Genomic DNA, 20,235 nt, shown 5'->3' with positions numbered 1-20,235 from the left:
CTCTCAGTTCTCCGACACACCTCATCTCCTCAATTATGGCTGCATCGTTCCAGTAACCGTTCCTCGTAAAACTTCCAAAATCCAGGCTTGCAGAACACCTCGAACCCTATATATTCCCTGCTTCTCCCGTCTGTGGAATCCCTTCCAGAGATCGTTCTTCCCCACACTTTTTTTTTTTTTTTGTATAGAAGATCGAGGCTCGTGTAAGAGCTAACATTCATGACAAAAAAACAAATGGAAACATAAGACAAAACAAGTTTGAAATCATTAGCATTAAGAGTTTAGAAAAAAAAGTCCGGAAAACTGTTCTTTGCGTGACGGACTGACGGACTGACAGACGGACAGACGGAGGGACGGAGTGCAAACCTATAGTCCCCTCCGGTGTACACCGATAGGGGACTAATAAAGGGAGCGGGAGGCCAGATGGGGAGAGTGGGAAGCACACAAGTACAACATTTGAGAGCAGGGGCATCGGGAGATCTGTGGGAGGGGAGAGGGCTTGGGGGGGAGGAGGCGTTGGAAGGGGGGCGGGGGATAAGGGAGGTAAAAAATCACATGGACACTGCTAGGACTTCCAGGAAAGAAGTCGGTATTTCAGAAAAGTGGATCTGGGGTGAATTAACGGGGGTAGAAAAGATCAAGGTTGTGGATCGGGGAAGATAAGAGATGGTGGGGAACAGCTGTTTTAAAGACCTGGAGGGAGGAGTGGGATTGAAGAGAGTGAGGGAGTTTGTTCCAGAGGCGGGAGAAAAGAGGAATGACGGAGTGAAGGTGAGCAGAGAGTCTTGATTTTGGCAGTTTAACCAGAAGAGGATTGCTGGAAGATCTTTCCTCCAGGGCTTCAAGCAGGCAGTGCTCCCCTACCTCCTATCCATGATCTTCATTTACCCCCATTAACCCCTTCCTAACCCAGACCCTCTTGCCGATTTCAGTGTTTCCGGTCCTGTTCATGCTTCCCCTTGCTGCTTGTGCACAATCGTTACCCCGTTACCCCCACTGTATATTTAACATTGCCCTTCCGCGAGCCTCGCTCTCATGGAGGGGTGGAGTGGAGGGATGGGGGCTGCCCCCCTCGGGTAAATTAAATAAACACCGCGTGGAGGAATGGATTCACAGTGACGTCATTTGACGAACAATTGGTCGTGGCGACAATTCCTCACCTGCCTGTGTATCAGCTCCAGAACACCCAGCGGCAGAACAACAAGCAAGCAGATCAGGTAAATGGCCGAAACGATCGGGCCGAGCCAGTGGCGCCACGAAGGGCAAACCATGACCAACGATGCCGGAATCCACCACAGGGAGACGGATCCGCCGCGCGGACCGATGACCAAAGGCGGGAAACCGGATCAAAACATCACGGGACTACATGATGGACGAGGTGTGAGGAGAAAAGAAGAGATGAAAAGAATTAATCAGGTAAACATGTATGCAATTACAATGGATTCAAACCGACAGGTATATGCAGCATGCACCTGACTGAAACTATAGATAGAAGAGGAGAAATTACCTGAATAAGGCGAATTCAAGATTGATCAACGTTCGACAACAAACACTTCCGCATTCACTTCCTCAACAAACGACTTTTGCTGTTACACGAACCTCGACTTTTGCTGTTACACGAACCTCGACTTTTGTTGTTACACGAACCTCGACTTTTGCTGTTACACGAACCTCGACTTTTGTTGTGACACGAACCTCGACTTTTGCTGTTACACGAACCTCGACTTTTGCTGTTACACGAACCTCGACTTTTGCTGTTACACGAACCTCGACTTTTGCTGTTACACGAACCTCGACTTTTGCTGTTACACGAACCTCGACTTTTGCTGTTACACGAACCTCGACTTTTGTTGTTACACGAACTTCGACTTTTGTTGTGACACGAACCTCGACTTTTGCTGTTACACGAACCTCGACTTTTGCTGTTACACGAACCTCGACTTTTGTTGTGACACGAACCTCGACTTTTGTTGTGACACGAACCTCGACTTTTGCTGTTACACGAACCTCGACTTTTGCTGTTACACGAACCTCGACTTTTGCTGTTACACGAACCTCGACTTTTGTTGTGACACGAACCTCGACTTTTGTTGTGACACGAACCTCGACTTTTGCTGTTACACGAACCTCGACTTTTGCTGTTACACGAACCTCGACTTTTGCTGTTACACGAACCTCGACTTTTGCTGTTACACGAACCTCGACTTTTGTTGTTACACGAACCTCGACTTTTGCTGTTACACGAACCTCGACTTTTGTTGTGACACGAACCTCGACTTTTGCTGTTACACGAACCTCGACTTTTGCTGTTACACGAACCTCGACTTTTGCTGTTACACGAACCTCGACTTTTGCTGTTACACGAACCTCGACTTTTGCTGTTACACGAACCTCGACTTTTGTTGTTACACGAACCTCGACTTTTGCTGTTACACGAACCTCGACTTTTGCTGTGACACGAACCTCGACTTTTGCTGTTACACGAACCTCGACTTTTGCTGTTACACGAACCTCGACTTTTGTTGTTACACGAACCTCGGCTTTTGCTGTTACACGAACCTCGACTTTTGCTGTTACACGAACCTCGACTTTTTCTGTTACACGAACCTCGACTTTTTCTGTTACACGAACCTCGACTTTTTCTGTTACACGAACCTCGACTTTTTCTGTTACACGAACCTCGACTTCGTACACAAAACAATATCCTCAGGAATTCAATGAAAACGCACCCAATCACTTGGTCCTCTTAAACTGGCGCAATGGCTGTAAATTGTTCTCGCATTTAAGGCCGATGCATGAGCATCGAGGAGGTTTTCATGTTGAAATACACTTTCTGGTTCATTTCTCGATTCATCTTCGTCAGCGAGCTGGAATAGCCCTTTAAAGATCCCCCAAGAAGAAGAAGAATACCACGGCCCCTCAGGTGACGCCTGAATATGCATTTCCGGTATAAGGTTTATTTTCATTACAACTACGAATCGAGGTTGGTAAATAAATTCTGATAAAAATAAATTTGATTATGATATATCGAATACATTACTTTAATTAAGCATAATAGTCATTGCTTTAAGTTTTACGAGACTCGAGGTTCATAGATTTATTCAGCTCAGCATTTATTCAAAATGCATTCTTCGTATTCTTTGTCTAAAAGTTGAGATCTACATAATTTAATGCTACTACTTTATTGATATTGCTTTTTTTAAATTGGTGGCTGAGATATAACTTCTGTATTCTTCATTATGGCTTTTATTGAAGTTTTCCTACATATTCAATTTTTAAGCGCCATGACAACAGAGTGCGCAGCAGTTAATATTTTAGGTTTTTTTTCTTTCTTTTCTTCCCTTTAAAGCGGAAATAGGCAACCTCGAACCCCTGTAATTTAGCAAATTGTAAACACTTTGTAAAGTGTTAGGTGCACATAGATCCTTTGCAGTCGTGAAGCGTCATTGTATCTGTATCATCGTGACAGGAATATTAAAGAAGAGAGCGACCTGTTTATTTGCGCGCCGATTCCATGGCTGTTTGGACTTCGGGTTATGTCTGCGTGCTCGGTGAGATGAGATGAGATGAGATGAGATGAGATGAGATGAAACGAAATGCGTTTGTATGAAACATTTTTTTTCCCCCTCACAATTTATCATTAAATATCAAATGGAGACATTCGAAAGAGTAAGTTACAACAACGCGTCATCGTGAATGACTTTGGGAATAAATTATACCAATTTATTAAAGACCAATGCTAAATTAGTTAAAGAATGCACAAAGTCTGAGGACTATGAAATTGCTTCACTTTCATCAATAATAATATACAATACAGTCCATTGTTACCCGTGCACGTGAAGCAAAAAGTGGGGTTAAGCAATTGGGTCTGTCCGTCTGTCCGTCCGTCCGCTCCTCCATCCATCTATCCATCCATCCATCCATCCATCCGTCCGCCTGCTCCTCCGTCCGTCCATGCGCTCCTATGTCCATCCGCCTGCCCATCAATCCGTCCCTCCGTCCGCTCGTCAGTCTGTCCGTCTGACCGCCCCTCTGTCCGTCTGACCGCCCCTCTGTCCGCCTGACCGCCCCTCTGTCCGTCCGTCTGTCCGTCCGCTCCTCCATCCATCTATCCATCCATCCATCCATCCGTCCGCCTGCTCCTCCGTCCGTCCATGCGCTCCTCCATCCGTCCGCCCGCTCGTCCGTCCATCCGCCTGCCCATCCATCCGCCCCTCCGTCCGTCCGTCAGTCTGTCTGACCGTCTGACCGCCCCTCTGTCCGCCTGCCCTTCCACCCATCCATCCGTCCGTCTTGTCATTTTATGATTGTCAGTTTATGATTGAGAAACAACTTATTTAAATTCAATGTTAGATCTTGAACACAAATCCGAACATGAATAGGAAGACAAGGTTGCTGTTTTACCGTAGATTGGCTCAGAATTCGTCCCGGTAACTCAAGCGCAGGGAGGAGTGAGCTGATGATATTTTACTCCGTCTGCCTGGCAGTTAAACAAGATTTAAAATCATTCCAAACAGGAAACGTACTGTTTTTAAAGATGTTATAAAGGACACAAACACCAGGCACGAATAACTAATGTAATATGTTGGCTCGAGTGGTGTAATCAACGCTGTGGAAAATGGTGATAAACCCCGCAATTAATTAATTTATATGCCTTTAAATCTTTATTTAAATTTAATTATATATTTGAACACCATAGAACACAAATTTCCTTCATCATACTACCGAGAACCTCCAGTTTTGTAGGGGTGTGTTCAGTCACCAAGTTTTGTGTAGAGCGCTCGCCAAGAGGCCAAGCACTCAAGCAAGCGCTCCATTCGAAATCGTTAAGGAACGGCTGGCTTGTCAAGCACTAGGTCTACAGGTGGACTGTCTCACTAAAAGCAGTCAATACCTGTCCAATGGTAGAGTCATGATTTCATGTTTAACATCACCACTTCCTGAAAGCAGAGACATCTCACGCTCGCCGCTACTCCAAGGTGGGCCTATTACAGTATTACAGTAACCACACATTCTAATCAAAGGATCTAAGGTGTTGCATCTGGCTACCGTGTCCACAGCTGTCAATGACTATCTTCTTGTCAGACTTTGATGATTACCTCTCAAAAAGACGAGACAAAAAAGGCCAAAAAAAGGGAGAAAAACTTGAAATACAGTCGTGGCCAAAAATATTGGCACCCTTACACCTTTTTCAAATAACTCACAATTTTCTCGAAATATAAGTTGAAATTGACAAAAGTATTTGGTCTCCACAATACCTTTGTTTCACTGTTAATATTTCAGAACCTTTGTTTTTGATTCGGAACTTAATATATCCTTTTAAATCAGAAAATAAAAAGAAATGGCATTGACAAAATTATTGACACCCGAGACTTAATATTTGGGAGCACAAAATTTGGACAAAATAACCAGTCAAGCGCTTCCTATAGCCATGAATGAGCTTCCTACACCTCTCTACTGGTAGTTTGACCTACTCTTCTTGTGCAAACTGCTCCAGTTCTCCCAGACTTGAAGGGTGCCTTCTCCCAACAGCTGTTTTCAGATCTTCCCACAGGTGTTCAATGGGATGTAGATCTGGACTCATTGCTGGCTTCTTCAGAACAGTCCAGCGTTTTGTCTTGAACCATTCCTGGGTGCTTTATGAAGTGTGTTTGGGGTAATTCTCCTGCTGCAAGACCCATGACCTTCGACGGAGACGCAGCTTTCTGACACTGGGTTGAACATTGTGCTCCAAAATGCCTTGATAATCTCCTGATTTCATGATGCCATGCACACATTCAAGGCACCCAGTGCCAAAGGCAGCACCACAACCCCAAAACATCACTGAACCTCCTCCATGTTTGACTGTAGGGAAGGTGTTCTTTTCTTTGAAGGCTTCATTTTGTTTTCTGTAAACATAGAGATGATGTGCTTTACCAAAAAGCACTAATTTGGTCTCATCTGTCCACAGTACATTCTCCCAGAAGGATTTTGGCTTGTTCAGGTGTGTTTTGGCAAAGTCTATTTGGGCTTTCTTATGTCTCTCTCTCTCTCTCTCTCTCTCTCTCTCTCTCTTTCTCTTTCTCTTTCTCTTTCTCTTTCTCTTTCTCTTTCTCTTTCTCTTTCTCTTTCTCTTTCTCTTTTTCTCTCTCTCTGTCCTCCTGGGTTTCCGACCATAGAACCCCCTTTCATCGAGTTGATGATAGATGGTGTGAGTTGAAACTGTCGTACCTTGTGTCTGAAGGTCAGCTTGAATCTGTTTGGCAGTTGATTGATGTGCTTTCTCCACCATTCGAACAATCCTTCACTGCAATCTACAATCAAGTTTTCTCTTGCGGCCACGTCCAGGGAGGTTTGTTGTAGTGCCATGGGCCTTAAACGTCCTGATAACACTGTGTATGGTGGACACAGAAACATCAAGGTCTCTGGAGATGGACTTATAGCCTTGAGATTGTCCATGCTTGTCTACAATCTTGTGTCTGACCTTCTCAGACAATTCTCGGGTTTTCTTTCTTTTATCCATGGTCAATGGTCATTGTGGTTTTATCCTCGCATGTTTTTTTTTTGTTTATTAATGGTCATTGTGGTACACACAGTGACACAAAACAGCAGAATGACTTATTTTCTGCATTCAAACTGGTTGAATGAGTGATTTTTATATTGCAGGCACCTGCAATTCACCACAGGTGAGTTCAATTCCAGAGTAAAGAAGAAATCACCTGCTTGAAATCTAATTATTTCTAACAATTTCTAAAAGGTTCCAATAATATTGTCCGGGCCATTTTAGGATTTCTGTGTGGAATAAGCTAAGATTTAGTAATTTTTTCAGCTTTTTTGTTTTGTTCCACTGCAAACCAAAGAAATACAAATGTGCATACCAAAATATTTTTTAATTTCAACAATTTTCTGGAAGAAATGGTGCATTATTTGAAAAAAGTGCAAGGTTGCCAATATTTTTGGCCACAACTGTATGTGTTTGAACCCTGAGAAGTCCTCCCACACATTCATTCTCTCTTCTCCCAAAGGACTGTACCGCAAACTCTCCCGTCTACTTTCTCATCAACCCTCTTGGAGAAGTTCAGTCATTCATATTATTGGGTCTCAATGAGCCATGATCCTTCTTGGGCAAACCACATTTCAATGTCACTGACTGAGCATCCTTCGTCATGCAATGTACTTCCTTGGCACACCTGAATGCCTATCCACCTACAAAGCCTTCATCCACAGCTTTATGGAGCACTGCTGTCCCCTCTGGGCTAGCTCTCCTGCCTCGCATGTTGTTGTACTAGATTCCGTGGAAAGCAAGGTTCTGAAAAATCATTGGACTCTCCCGCGACAAAGCAAAGTGTCTATGCCTGTTACTTTCGCATCACATGCAGATAGTTTCACATCTGCATCTATTGCACTCTGACATCATGTCTGATGTCCGAGTGCAATATATCCTGTATCGTATCCCATTCCTAACTTCCATATCCTCATAATCTTACTTTCGTTTTCCCTCTCATTCCTAATTATTTCTCTTTCCTTCAGCCATCTATCATTTTTAGCTCATCTACGACAAAGTCGGGAATAGCTCTTGAAGCCATAATGATGTCCAGTCAGTAAATCTGTCAGTCCTTTCTTCCGGCAGTGGGTCCATGAACATTTTTCGTTTTTTCCCTGCTTATCCAAAGCGACTCAATGGATCGTTTTGAAACTCGACTTGATGATTCATGATGTCAATGCTCAAAAACGAATGGAGCCCTTTTTCATCTGCATCCACGTGGTGAGATAATTAGCTAATTTAACTCAAAATGTTATCTATGTTTGTATGTCCATCACATATCGTGAGATTCCCTCATCAATGTTGCCTCATTATTTAATTTTAACCTCTTAATCGTCTTCATTTAACCTCTTAATTTAATTTGATGTTAATCATTATTAATTTAACCTCTTAATTTTATTTGATCTTAATCCTAGGACCTCATATATCACCTAATGCAGCCTGACTTCGACCACCCTCCATGCGGAGACGAGCGTCTGTCCCACTTGGGACTATTTATTATAATTCTCCCTGTTTTGTCGATAGTTCCTCGCTGTATGTCATATTCGGCCAAGGTCGAGGCGTTTATACCTGATACGTGAAACATCCAGCAACCGATGCCTCCAGACTTTTTGGAATGCTTGCCACATTTTCCATCCAATCATAATGTAACTTTGTTTAAAAAGAAATTAAAAATTCCAAAGGTAGGTGTAAAAGTCGCGGTGGAAGGACAAATAAGCGAGGGCCTCGGCCGACGTTCACAACATGCTGTAGGATGGTTGTGGACATCTACTACTAGTGCTGTATTTTATATGCGACAAAGTTGCAAAACAAAAGAACAAATCTGGACTTAGTTAAATTATTGCTGATAATTAACTTGGTACAAGGCACTCTATATTTAGGGTCGTTTGAGGGTTATACCCGACAAGCTACTACATCTCATGATTATTGTGTGGCCATTGGCAACTCAAGGGTGTGCAGTTATCATGTTTGCTTCTTCCCCCTCCACTGCCAAACTCTGGAACTCTTTACCTTCTCATGTCTTTCCAAACACTGAACGACATTCCCCTTTTCAAAAAGCAGATTTTTTTTACTTCCTCAAAAACTCAGACTATTCTCTCTTTCTTCACTTTACTATCAATGCAGCTCTTTTATTGAAGGCCTGACCTCGATGAGGACTATATAGTCCGTGACTGGAGCCTTCAACATTAAAAAAAAATGTAATCAACCTCCAAAGTTCTGCGTCTCCAATTTGAGGCATTCCACTGCCATAATAAAATGTCTGGAATTCCAGGCATGTTCCAGCAGAGTTGAAAACTGACATAATAATCCCAATCTACAAATGCAAAGGCCCCCGCTCTAACTGCAGCAGCTATCGCCCGATCACCTTGCTCTCAGTCCCGGGAAGGTATTTGCTCATGTTCTTATGAACCGTATTCACCACCTTCTGCTGCAACGTAGACGCCCCCAGCAATCTGGTTTCACCCCAAACAGGTCTACAATGGATACCACAGTAGCACTACATATTCTTGCAGAACTTCATCAGGAATTTCAGCGCCCATTAAATGTAGCGTATATCGACATTAAGGCCCCATTTGACTTGGTTGATCGGACATCCCTATGGGAGGTGTTGAGAGGCAATGGAGTTCCGTTGTCACTTCTGAACATGATCTGGAACCTCCACCAAGATACAACAGCCTGCGTTAGAGTGGACACTGACCTATCACCACTTTTCCCACATCTTCTGTATTTCATCAGGACTGCATTCTTCCTTCTTCCTTCTTCTGCTGCACCATGAACTGGATAGTGCCAAGGTGTGCAGATCGGCTTGGAATCAATATCGATAGAGAAGTCATCACAGATCTACCCCATTTTTAAGGGACCCTGTCCCCTGGCTGGTCGTATTCAACTGCTTTGAATTGATTGCTAAAAGCCTAGGCCTTAAGCCTTCATGGGGGAAAAAAACAAGGTACAGATTGTTGCCATTGGTCTCTACCCCTATCAGTACCTATCCCTGGCGTAGTTGTGGAGTCAGTGGACTACTTCACCTATCTGCGCTCCAACATTCGTTCATCTGGATACTGCAGCCCTGATGGGCGTATACGAATCGGCTGGCTCTGCCAGGGGGCAACCATACGCTGTCTGGAAACAGCACCGTCTTAGTTTACCATCAAATGCTCCTCATTTACGCAACATGCATCCTACCTGATCTCCTCTATGGTTGTGAGACCTGGATACTTTTGAACAAGGACCAAGACACCCTACAAGCTTTCCATATGCGATGTCAACGCCGCATCCTTGGGGTTTGATGTTATGACCGAGACTTGGCCTGATAACACTCAATATTGCAAGGAGACGCTATTCCTTGTTTGGACATGTCCGCCGCTTAAGTAAACATGTGCCGACTCATATCTCCCTGTAATTTGCAACACAGATCCCTACCACGGTCACCCACCCGGTCTAACTCGGCGCCGTCTTCAAGGATGCCTGAGGCTCTATTGTTTACACCAGTGTGCCAATTCGATTGGCATTAGCCCATGTGAATGTTGGCAGAAGGCGGAAGACCGACAGTTATGGGGATCGCTAAGTCCCTTAGTCGTCCATGCGGATTGGTGGTGGTAGCAGCAGCAGCAGTAGTAGTAATAATAAATCAACCTGATATTTGCATGATGTTTCGCTAGATGTTGTAAGCTCAATGACGATGTACTTTTAATTTGCCTTGACCATAGTTTACTAATCTCATGACGCAATGAGGGATGCTGTCGATAGCAGGGTTTTTTCCTCTTGACATTGATAACCATAAGCTGTTAACCATGAATTCCATTTATTTGGTGAGGTTTACCTTTAATCATCTGTGTTTGTTTCTCTACAGTACTATATCTTGCCAGATTTAAAGTGAGTATGGGAAAGCTGCAAGAACAGGTAAATTATGTTATTTTTTTGTAAATATAGACACAATGATCTTTTTCTTCCGTTTGGAGTAAGTTAATGTTTTATTCTTCTGTGTAAAGGAAGGAAAGACTTCTGCTGGAAGGCAAAGTGCAACACTGAGTGAGTTTCAGAATTATTTTGATGGTATTGTAAAACATACCTTCTTTTATTCATTCCTATGTTTGCCTGCTTTATTGTGGTCAAAATATCATGCACAAATGTCTGTATTTTCCTTTTTGTATACATAGTGTAGGCCCGTGGTAATGCAAGGGGACAGAGGGAAAAAGGAAATGCACTGACCTTGGGGCAGCAAGACAATGTGGATGCAACAAAGAGAGGAACAAACAGGCCGAGGAGGAGATTAGAGAAGGGGGAAAGAAACATGGCAACCTGCAAGTATATTGGGGAGAGGTAGGTAGAGACTTGATTCCGATAGAAATAATTTTGGGTAGCTGTCGCCCATGCCTTCCGCCATTTTGGTTGCCATGCCGGCTATCTCGTCCTTCATTTGCTGCTGGCCGATTTCCTGTTAACCTCTAAATTGGCTCAATTAGCCTCTATTTTGACCCAAGGCCCTGAAACGTTGCCATTGCTTGTGCTGAGAGGTCGCCCACTTGGGACATCATTCCAGCGCTAGTGCTCAGGACTGGGCATCTTGGTGGGATTGGCTGTCGGGGTTAACTCTACATCGTCCTCTCGTGGCTCCTCCACCTCCATCTCCATTGAAGTCCCTTTGGTATCCATAAAATGCCCATCGTCCTTTGGGCTACATTAATCCTCCTTAGCGTTTTCTTTCTTTTAAAAACACCAATTACACCTGATTCAAATGCCTGGTGAGTTGAATAGATTTGGCACTGAATCGCACTCGCTTTAGAATTTAAGTTTTTAATTCTGGCAACTCTCCTCACCCGAACCCTCTCCCCTGCTTTAATCCTGATCCTGTCCAACAATTTGTAACGTACTCGGTCTCCCTAATGGGCGATGTGAGACTGCCGGAGATTAACTCCTGAGCAGAGGCGTTCCGCAGCACATGGTGGCAACTCCACGGTGTGTTATGGTTGAGTTATTAGTCCCCTACCGGTGTACACCGGAGGGGACTATAGGTTTGCATGCCGTCCCTCCGTCTGTCAGTCCGTCAGTCTGTCAGTCCGTCACGCAAAGAACAGTTTTCCGGACTTTTTTTCTAAACGCATAATGCTAATGATTTCAAACTTGGCACATGGTTTCCTCATGATAAGTTACAGATCAAGTTCGAACTTCACGACGTTTCGATCATTTTTGACAAAGTTATGGCACTTTGAACTTTGGGAATTCTGATAATTCTGATGTGATCTGAATTCTGATAATTCTGATGATCCTTAACTCAGTGCCATTTTAAGTTTTAATTTCCTTTAAAAAAGATTTTCTCTGCAATAATAGGACCGATTGAGATAAAATTTTCACCGTAGGGGGGACTCGGTCTGCAGAATATTTTAATGGTAATTATGACGTCACAGGTCACGTGGTTCGGCCGCCATATTGTTTTTCGTGAAAACACGAAAACCCCTTTTCTCTGCAACGGCTGAACAGATCGAGGCCAAACTTTGCAGGCAGAATCGCATACCCATGACGAACAAAAAAGTCAACGAGCATGACGTCATGCATCACATTGTTTCAGAGTTATGACCTTTTTAAGCATGAACCTTTAAAACCGAGCTCCTCCCTCATTTTTGATCCAATCGAGGGGAAACTTCACAAATCTGTTCAGCATGTCAGTCTACTAAAATGTCATTTTGGAATTTGCGATCGGGCACGTGGTTTGGCAGATATCGTTAATTAAACGGAAGTATTTAAAAAATGAATATCTCTTGAATCGCTAGTACCTCAGACCGTGAGTTGGTAATTACAGTCACGTGAAAAAGTAAGTACACCCCATGTAAAGTTTTGTCTTTTGCAACATATTTCAACATACAACTATTTGATCTTTATTTCAACAATATTGATAGATAAAGGTGATATAATATAACAAATATCATGAAACATTTACATTTTGTAGTCCATTGTATAATTTAAATAAACATAAATGCAAATTTCGCATGTGGAAAAAGTAAGTACACCCTTGGCACTAATAGGTGGTATTGTCCCCTTTGGCAGAAACAACCTCAAGTAGGCGTTTCTTTTAACTGTCTACCAGTCTCTGACATCGACTGGGAGAAATTTTTGCCCACTCCTCCATGCAGAATTCTTCCAGCTGTGCGATGTTTGAGGGGTTTCTTGCATGCACAGCTCGTTTCAAATCCCCCCACAACATCTCGATGGGATTTAGATCCGGGCTTTGACTTGGCCATTCCAGAACCCTCCATTTCTTTCTTTTCAGCCATTCCTTGGTGGATTTACTGGTATGTTTAGGGTCATTGTCATGTTGCAAGGTCCATCTTCGGTTGAGCTTTAACTTTCTGACAAATGGCCTCACATTATCCTCAAGCACCTTCTGGTACAATGAATAATTCATCGTGAATTCTATGATGGTGAGCTGCCCAGGCCCTGATGCAGCAAAGCTGCCCCAAACCATAATATTTCCACCACCATGCTTTACAGTTGGTATCAGGTTCTTGTGGTCAAATGCTGTCTTTGGTTTTCGCCAAACATGTCTTCTGGTACTGTGGCCAAATAGCTCTACCTTTGACTCATCTGTCCAGAGCACATTGTTCCAGAAGTGCTGGTCTTTGCCTAGGTGTTCATTGGCAAACTTTAGTCTTGCCCTGATGTTCTTTCTGGACAGCAAAGGTTTCCTCCTGGCACACCTCCCATGTAGATCAAATTTGTGCAGCCTCTTTCTAATGGTAGACTCGTGCACTTTGACATCAACAGTGGCAAGAGCTACCTGTACGTCCCATGATGACATTCTGGGGTTCTTTGAGACTTCTTTCAGCATCTTGCGGTCTGCTCTCGGGCTGAACTTGATGGGGCGGCCTGGCCTGGACAAGTTGGCAGCTGTTTGGAATCTTCTCCACTTGTTGATGATCTTCCGGACAGTCGAATGATTGATTTCAAATTGTTTGGAGATCTTTTAAAATCCCTTCCCAGACTCGTAGGCATCTATAACCTTCTTTCTGAAGGCCTCAGAGAGCTCTTTTGATCTAGGCATGGTGACGCCACACACTTCAACAACAAAGAGCAAACCAAACTAAATGTCTGAGGTTTAAATAAGACAGGTTCCTCCAAGATCCTTTCTGATGATGTTCTAATCATTTGCACCTGAGCTGGTGCACCTGATTCTAAATTTAGGTATTTGAAGTAGTGATAAATGTAGGGGTGTACTTACTTTTTCCACATGTGAAATTTGCATTTATGTTTATTTAAATTATACAATGGACTACAAAATGTAAATGCTTCATGATATTTGTTATATTATATCACCTTTATCTATCAATATTGTTGAAATGAAGATCAAATAGCTGTATGTTGAAATATGTTGAAAAAGTCAAAACTTTACATGGGGTGTACTTACTTTTTCACATGACTGTATATAATTCACACAGTGCAATACGTGCTGGCCGCTCCACGGAGCGACCATGCGGGCTTATCAACGAGGCGAGGCGTTACACACATGTGTCTCAGCATACCTCAGATCAAGTTTGAAAACCAGCATCAACCGTGCATAAATTTGCATATTCGATCATTTTTGACAAAGTTATGGCACTTTGAACTTTGGTAGGGGACGTATTGCAGCGCAATACTCAGAATGCTTGTTAATTTAGCCCTGCGGAGGTTTCACTGTGCGCTTACAGTTTCAAGGGGAATTTGGTTCCACTGAAGGGCGGTTACATAGCTCAAAATGCACAGAAATACACTTTAAAAGTAATCGGTTTAATAAATAATGAGGATGGGGGCACAGTAATATATCAATGACTAAATATGATACAGGAATGGAAACCCGCCGTAGCTTAACTTAACTTAACTAGACGCAAATGGTGCCTCGTCTAGGCCTCAGGCTCTCCTGTGTTCATGCGGGATGTCATGGGTGCTGACTCGATATGGTGTCCGTGTGAGGGCTGTGCACTGGCTGTCCTTACTCATCCCAACTTTTGAACTCTCCCTGGTCCTTTCCTTGAGCAGATGACACCTGGCGATTACAGCAAGTCCTAGTCCTCATTGCTTCGCTCCCGGTGTTTAGCGCTTCACTCCATTTTGCGTAGCTCTGCTGCTTTATCTAGCCAAAGTCCCCTAACCTCGTCCGGTGAGGCTTTACTCCGCCTCACAAGGGTCCCGCCAACATCATCTTGTGAGACGAAGTCACACAGGTGTTGGCCTCGTCTCATCGGAACGTGTTGTATTCATACATCTGGACTCGCCATATTCTGTGGACACATCATATTCACTGGCAGAACATGTGGGGGTGGTTAGAAAGGACAATGGGCCTTGATATGACGGTGGGCATTCATTACGGAGAGAGACAGACATGAGGAAGGGGAGATAGGGAGATAATGATGTCCCATACACCCGATCGTGGTCATTGCTCATTGGGGTTGCAAACACTTACACTAACATTCATTATTATATAACTAATTAATATTTAACCCCAAAGTCGTTTTAGTAACAATCTATTGCATGTCACCACAAGTGTTAATAATAGTGCAACTTGCACTTGACCCACAAAGGGAGAAGAGGACAATGCACAACATTGTTGGTTTCTTTTGCCTTCACATGATAAATACTTTGCTTGGAATGACCTGTAAGTCTTCGTTTCACACTTTTATGTGGAGTACATTTGGGAAATGTCTATTTATGACAAGGCTTTTGTCTTTTGGTTCCCACTTATCACAGCTGCACACCAGATCTTGTTCGTTGTTCAAAGTCAAAGAAATAGACATCATGTTGAAGAAGCTGAGAAGCTGCGGGACAACATACTAGGACAATCATTAGAACTAGGACAGGTTGGTGGCTTGTTTTGCTTCATTATTCATTCTAATGATGATGGGGTTAAGCACTTTGATTGGGTAGTGGATTCGGATGTAATAGTCTCATGGCAAAATAAATTACACAACTCGAAGAAGAAACCGAATCTCCATCACCGAGTGAAACGTCTGTTTTGTTTGTCTAATTCCTCCATTTCATCTTCCTATTACTTTATAATTGCTTCTTCCGGAGTCTCTCCTGGTGTGCCTGTCACGTGACAAATAAATTTACCGGATGGGTGGAGGAGGGGTAAAATCTACCATAGGCGGTGCTGTTGTTCCAAGTGGCTCACATGAACAAAAGTGCAAGTAATTCAGAATTAAACTAGAACGGCACTCGGTAGAGCGCATAACTCCGCCAGGCTGAATAGTTTATGTTTTCTATCCCACTGATAGGCCGGATCTGGATTCAGACCTGAACCAAAATCGAATCGGCTTGTACTTGTCACCTAACCAACTCGTCCACCAAGTTTAGTCAGAACTCGTCCACAACCTTTTAAAATATCATGTTATTTGTCGCTTTTCGCCCGATCTCTCAATGGTGAAGAATCGCTTCAAAATTAAATAATTATCGTATCCGAATCCATATTCAGATCTTCATAAAAATCGAATCTATTCGCCCTTGTCACACACACACAACCCCTCCACCAAGTTTCGTCCAAATTCGTCCACAACTTTTTGAGATATCCTGCTGTGTATCATTTTTGGTCCCATCTCCCAATGGTGAAGAATCACCTAAAACATTTTATTAGCCAGATCCGGATCCGGATCTTCACCAAAATCTAATCATTTCGTCCTTGTCACATTCGCTACCTCTCTGCCAAATTTCGTCCGAATCCGTCCACAACGTTTTGAGATATCTTGTTCACAAACGGACAGACAGGGGTGAAAACATAACCTCCATCCACCTTCGGTGGCGGAGGTAAGGATATGGGCACGAGCCTCCAGCATCTGAAAGGTTTACCCCAAAGGGGTGGGATAATCCAGTTTGAACCATATCGTGGTCTTCAGGAGGATTTTGCCAGGACTGTGTTTCTGTGATAAATGAGGAGTCATCTTCCGCAACGTCACCGCTTCCAGTGCATGTAGTGTTGTGCATGTGCTGTGTTGTTTTACCTCATTCATCGACGTTCACCTGTGTACCTCTGCCACCCAAGGTGGACATTTTCCCGAGGTTGACGGAGGTTATGTTTTCACCTGTGTCTGTCTGTCTGTGAACGGCACATCTCAAAAAGTTATTACAGATTCGGACAAAACTTGGTGGGCAGGTTCGGTGTTTGACAAAGACGAACTTCCTCGATTTTGGTGAAGATCCGGATCCGGATGTGAGAATGAGGGACCAAAAACAATAGATAGCACTATATTTCAATAAGTTGTGGGTGGATTATGACAAACCTTGGTGGATGAGTTGGTTTGATGACTAGAAGAAGCTGATTAGATTTTGGTTAAGGTCTGGATCCAGATCCGGCCTTTCAGTGGATAAAACGTAAATTGTTCAGCCTGGCGGAGGTTTGCACTCTACCGAGTGCCCTTCTAATTTATTGATGCATTGGTTGCAGTGATATCCTTCATGGTGAAGACGCTGGACTGGCATCCCAGAGGTTGTCAGTTCAAATGTACCGAAAGTCACTAACAATAAGGATGTATCTTCTAAGCTTTTGGAAAGCGAGCCAGTTCATGAGAATTGCTGCCACTACTTGATTGTCAGTAAAAAATGGAGTTAATCCTGCCCCATCTGGTCTGGTCTGTTCTACATGTGCTGCCAGTCTACACGTAGGGGTGGACTGTTTCTGCAACTTCACCACCTTTCCAAAGAAGGATTTGCTTACATGAAGTTGTGCTAACCTTCGTTACTGGATTCGGCTGTAGGGGAATGGAGAAGGAAACTTCTTTTCTTCCAGTGAAAGCCCTTCATGTCCCCCCAAAACGCCATTTACTTTCACCCAAACTACCTTTACCAACCACATATGTATACGTATGTTAATGGCCCCGGTAATGCAGCAAACGTATGAATAATTATGTTTCCTTACAAATTCCGTATTTCATCAGTTTACACCTGGCTCTGTGTACATTTCTGATATGTCTGCCCATCAATATGGACATTTGTTTTCATCAGGCTTCTCCTGAGATTCTCTTTCTGCATAAGATCGAGGAGCCTGCGGGAGCATGGACTATTCTGCCCATCCTTCCCAGGTGTTGCATTTACTTGGACATTGCTTTGTGTATACACTAACTTGTTAGATGGGTACATTTGATTTTACTTCGATGTACCATACTCTACTCTTCTGAGAGCGTTGGTGCTGCCGAAGCAGTTTCTTGGCAACGGGTTATACTGGGTGATTTTCCATTGCCTTCCCAGCATTGTTTTTCATGCTCTGTTCTTTTAAATGCTGAGTGCCAAGCAATGAAACAGCAAGTAGCATCATACTAAAATATGCCATTTGTGTCTGTCTGTCTGATGAATTTTTGACGCCAATACATTCCGTTGTTACTTATCCAATCTCAACCAAACTTGACAGGATGACGAAGGTTTACATAATGAAGGTTGTAGCGCATTCATTTGCCACCCACCCAAGGGGGTTTTCTCCCCCCGAGCGAGTTTGCCCGCCATTGCCGTCATCTCAACTCAAAAAAAAAAAAAAATGATAAAAAAAAAATTTCCTTCTCTGTTCTTATTCGTTGTTCTTATTCGTTTATTCGTTGTTCTTATTTGTTCGTTCGTTCTTCGATCACGTGTTTCACCCCTGTAGTGAAATTATACCAAGGTGAACCCAGGGTGTGCTCGCTACGGAAGGGGCGTCTATAAGACCCGGGACAACAGGGGCGCGCGGACACTCCAGCGGAACTCACTGTGACATAGTCCTGTAGTTTGAATGGTATGTACGCCCCTAAATGCTGCGCTGACTGTCCTCTCTGTAGGACCATTGTTATATTGAATCAACCATTGCTGCTCATGAAATACTCTGAGCGCGGACGGACACTCCAGCGGAACTCACTGTGACATAGTCCTGTAGTTTGAATGGTATGTACGCCCCTAAATGCTGCGCTGACTGTCCTCTCTGTAGGACCATTGTTATATTGAATCAACCATTGCTGCTCATGAAATACTCTGATTTTAATGCCTGTTGCATGCATGTATTCTTACAGGATGTACTACAGATCTAAATGATATTAAACCTACCCAGAGGTCAAGTCGTGTCTGAGCTTGATTTTCACGACATTTAATATCATTTAGATCGCCGGAATGGCTGACCACAAGATGATCGTGGTACCGATTCTCGGAGCCGACCCTCAAGCTGAGGGATCAGCATCGGAGTTCGCTCACTGGCTCAACACGCTGGAGAATTCCTTTGCTGCTCACGAAACAGAGCCCACCGCTGCGATAAAGCTGTCCGTGTTACAGTCGAAGGTCTATCACACCGTCTTCCGGAACATTTCTCGATTTGGGACGTACGCTATGGCTCTAGCCGAGCTGAAGCGCCTCTACGTAAAGACACGGAGCGCTGTGCACGGCCGGCATCAACTCTCTCAGCGGCGACAGCAACCATCTGAATCGATCGATCACTTCGCGCAGGAGTTGCGCTACCTGTTGGCAGACTGCGTGCAGGACGTCCGGACCCACGAGCAAGTGCAGGACGACTTGCTCCGAGATTCATTCATCTCCGGAATTAATTCTGGAGTCTTGCGGCTCCGACTCTTGGAGGTCGCGGATCTGACATTTACAGAAGCACTACGGCTGGCACGCGTATACACAGATGCCCGAGAACAATCGACCACATATGATCACCCACGAGTCATGGCGGGGACCTAGCAACTCGCGCGACCGGAGAGGGCTACCGCCGAGGATACGGAGGGGGACCCGACCACTACGGCCGAGTCTGTGGGAGCTCCTGAAGCGGACTCCGCTTCCGGCCTCACTGCTGCCGCCGCTGCCCGGCCACGGCCTGACCGGTATGCAAAATGTTATTTTTGTGGGAATCGGCAGCACCCTCGCTCTGAATGCCCGGCCCGGGAGGCGACATGCCACCTGTGCTCCACCAAGGGCCATTTTGCAAAGGTCTGCAGGAAGGCCGCTCAGGGCACGCGTCTCCGCGCGACCTTGAATGGGCTCATCGCGGAGCCAACGGATCGAGCGCCGGACGGGGCGCCTCACTCGGCTTTGAAGAGCCGCTCTCCTTCTCGCGGGCCTCTGGCTGCACGCCCGACCTTGGTGAGATACACCGGGCCGCCGAAACAAATGGCGTGAACGCGACCGGCCACAGCGCGACCGACCTTGACTGGCGTTCGAACGCCTACTTCAAACAAGCGACATGCTCCTGCTTTGGAAACTCCTCTCGAAGTGCGGCAAACGCAGCACGTGACTTGAGCCCCATCTGACGGCGGCTTTTTCGAATTACATGCACCCACTTTGGCATATGAATCTGCAGACGGCAGAGATCTTTCTCACGTGGCTCGAGCCCCATCTGCCGGCGGCTTTTACGAATTACATGCACCCACTTTGGCATATGAATCTGCAGACGGCAGAGATCTTTCTCACGTGACGCGAGCGCCATCTGGCGGCGGCTCTTACGAATTACATGCACCCACTTTGGCATATGAATCTGCAGACGGCAGAGATCTTTCTCACGTGGCTCGAGCGCCATCTGGCGGCTGCTCTTACGACCAACACACACCCACTCTGGCAAATGAAACTGCTGATGAGCCAACTGACTTCAATGCTCCTGCTGAGGCCCCACCTGCCGACGATGCCCGAAGGATTGCAGCCGGCGTGGGATCCACCCGCGAGGCGCGATCTTCTCGCCCGGCCGGTACTATACCTGCCGGGTCTGCCGGCCTTGCGCAGGCCATCATTCCGCTCACGGTCGC

General features: G+C 44.7%; 2 protein-coding genes across 9 annotated transcripts in view; one reads left to right on the top strand and one right to left on the bottom strand.

Annotated features, from left to right (window-relative positions):
- TMEM184C (transmembrane protein 184C) overlaps positions 1-1,308 on the bottom strand; it is a 208,538-nt gene extending 207,230 nt beyond the window's left edge. For all 4 annotated transcript variants that reach the window (XM_068114361.2, XM_078776980.1, XM_068114359.2 and 1 more), the window contains exon 1: positions 1,161-1,308. In XM_068114361.2, the coding sequence (XP_067970462.2) occupies positions 1,161-1,271 (111 nt within the window). In that variant the 5' untranslated portion in view covers positions 1,272-1,308. The remainder of the gene's footprint in view (positions 1-1,160) is intronic.
- Positions 1,296-20,235, top strand: part of B3GLCT (beta 3-glucosyltransferase) — a 65,228-nt gene continuing 46,288 nt past the window's right edge. For 2 of the 5 annotated variants that reach the window (XM_078776985.1, XM_078776981.1), the window contains exons 1-5: positions 3,338-3,551; positions 10,374-10,423; positions 10,513-10,552; positions 15,239-15,348; positions 17,486-17,562. In XM_078776985.1, the coding sequence (XP_078633111.1) occupies positions 3,515-3,551; positions 10,374-10,423; positions 10,513-10,552; positions 15,239-15,348; positions 17,486-17,562 (314 nt within the window). In that variant the 5' untranslated portion in view covers positions 3,338-3,514. Of the gene's footprint in view, positions 1,417-3,337; positions 3,552-7,661; positions 7,745-10,373; positions 10,424-10,512; positions 10,553-15,238; positions 15,349-17,485; positions 17,563-20,235 lie in introns of those variants that run through there. The other 3 variants (XM_078776983.1, XM_078776982.1, XM_078776984.1) reach the window with 3 other exon arrangements.

This window comes from Myxine glutinosa, chromosome 4 (genome assembly GCF_964187855.1).
Source record: "Myxine glutinosa chromosome 4, kmMyxGlut1.1, whole genome shotgun sequence".
NCBI lineage: Eukaryota > Metazoa > Chordata > Myxini > Myxiniformes > Myxinidae > Myxine > Myxine glutinosa.
This window is presented reverse-complemented; position numbering and strand designations above follow the sequence as displayed.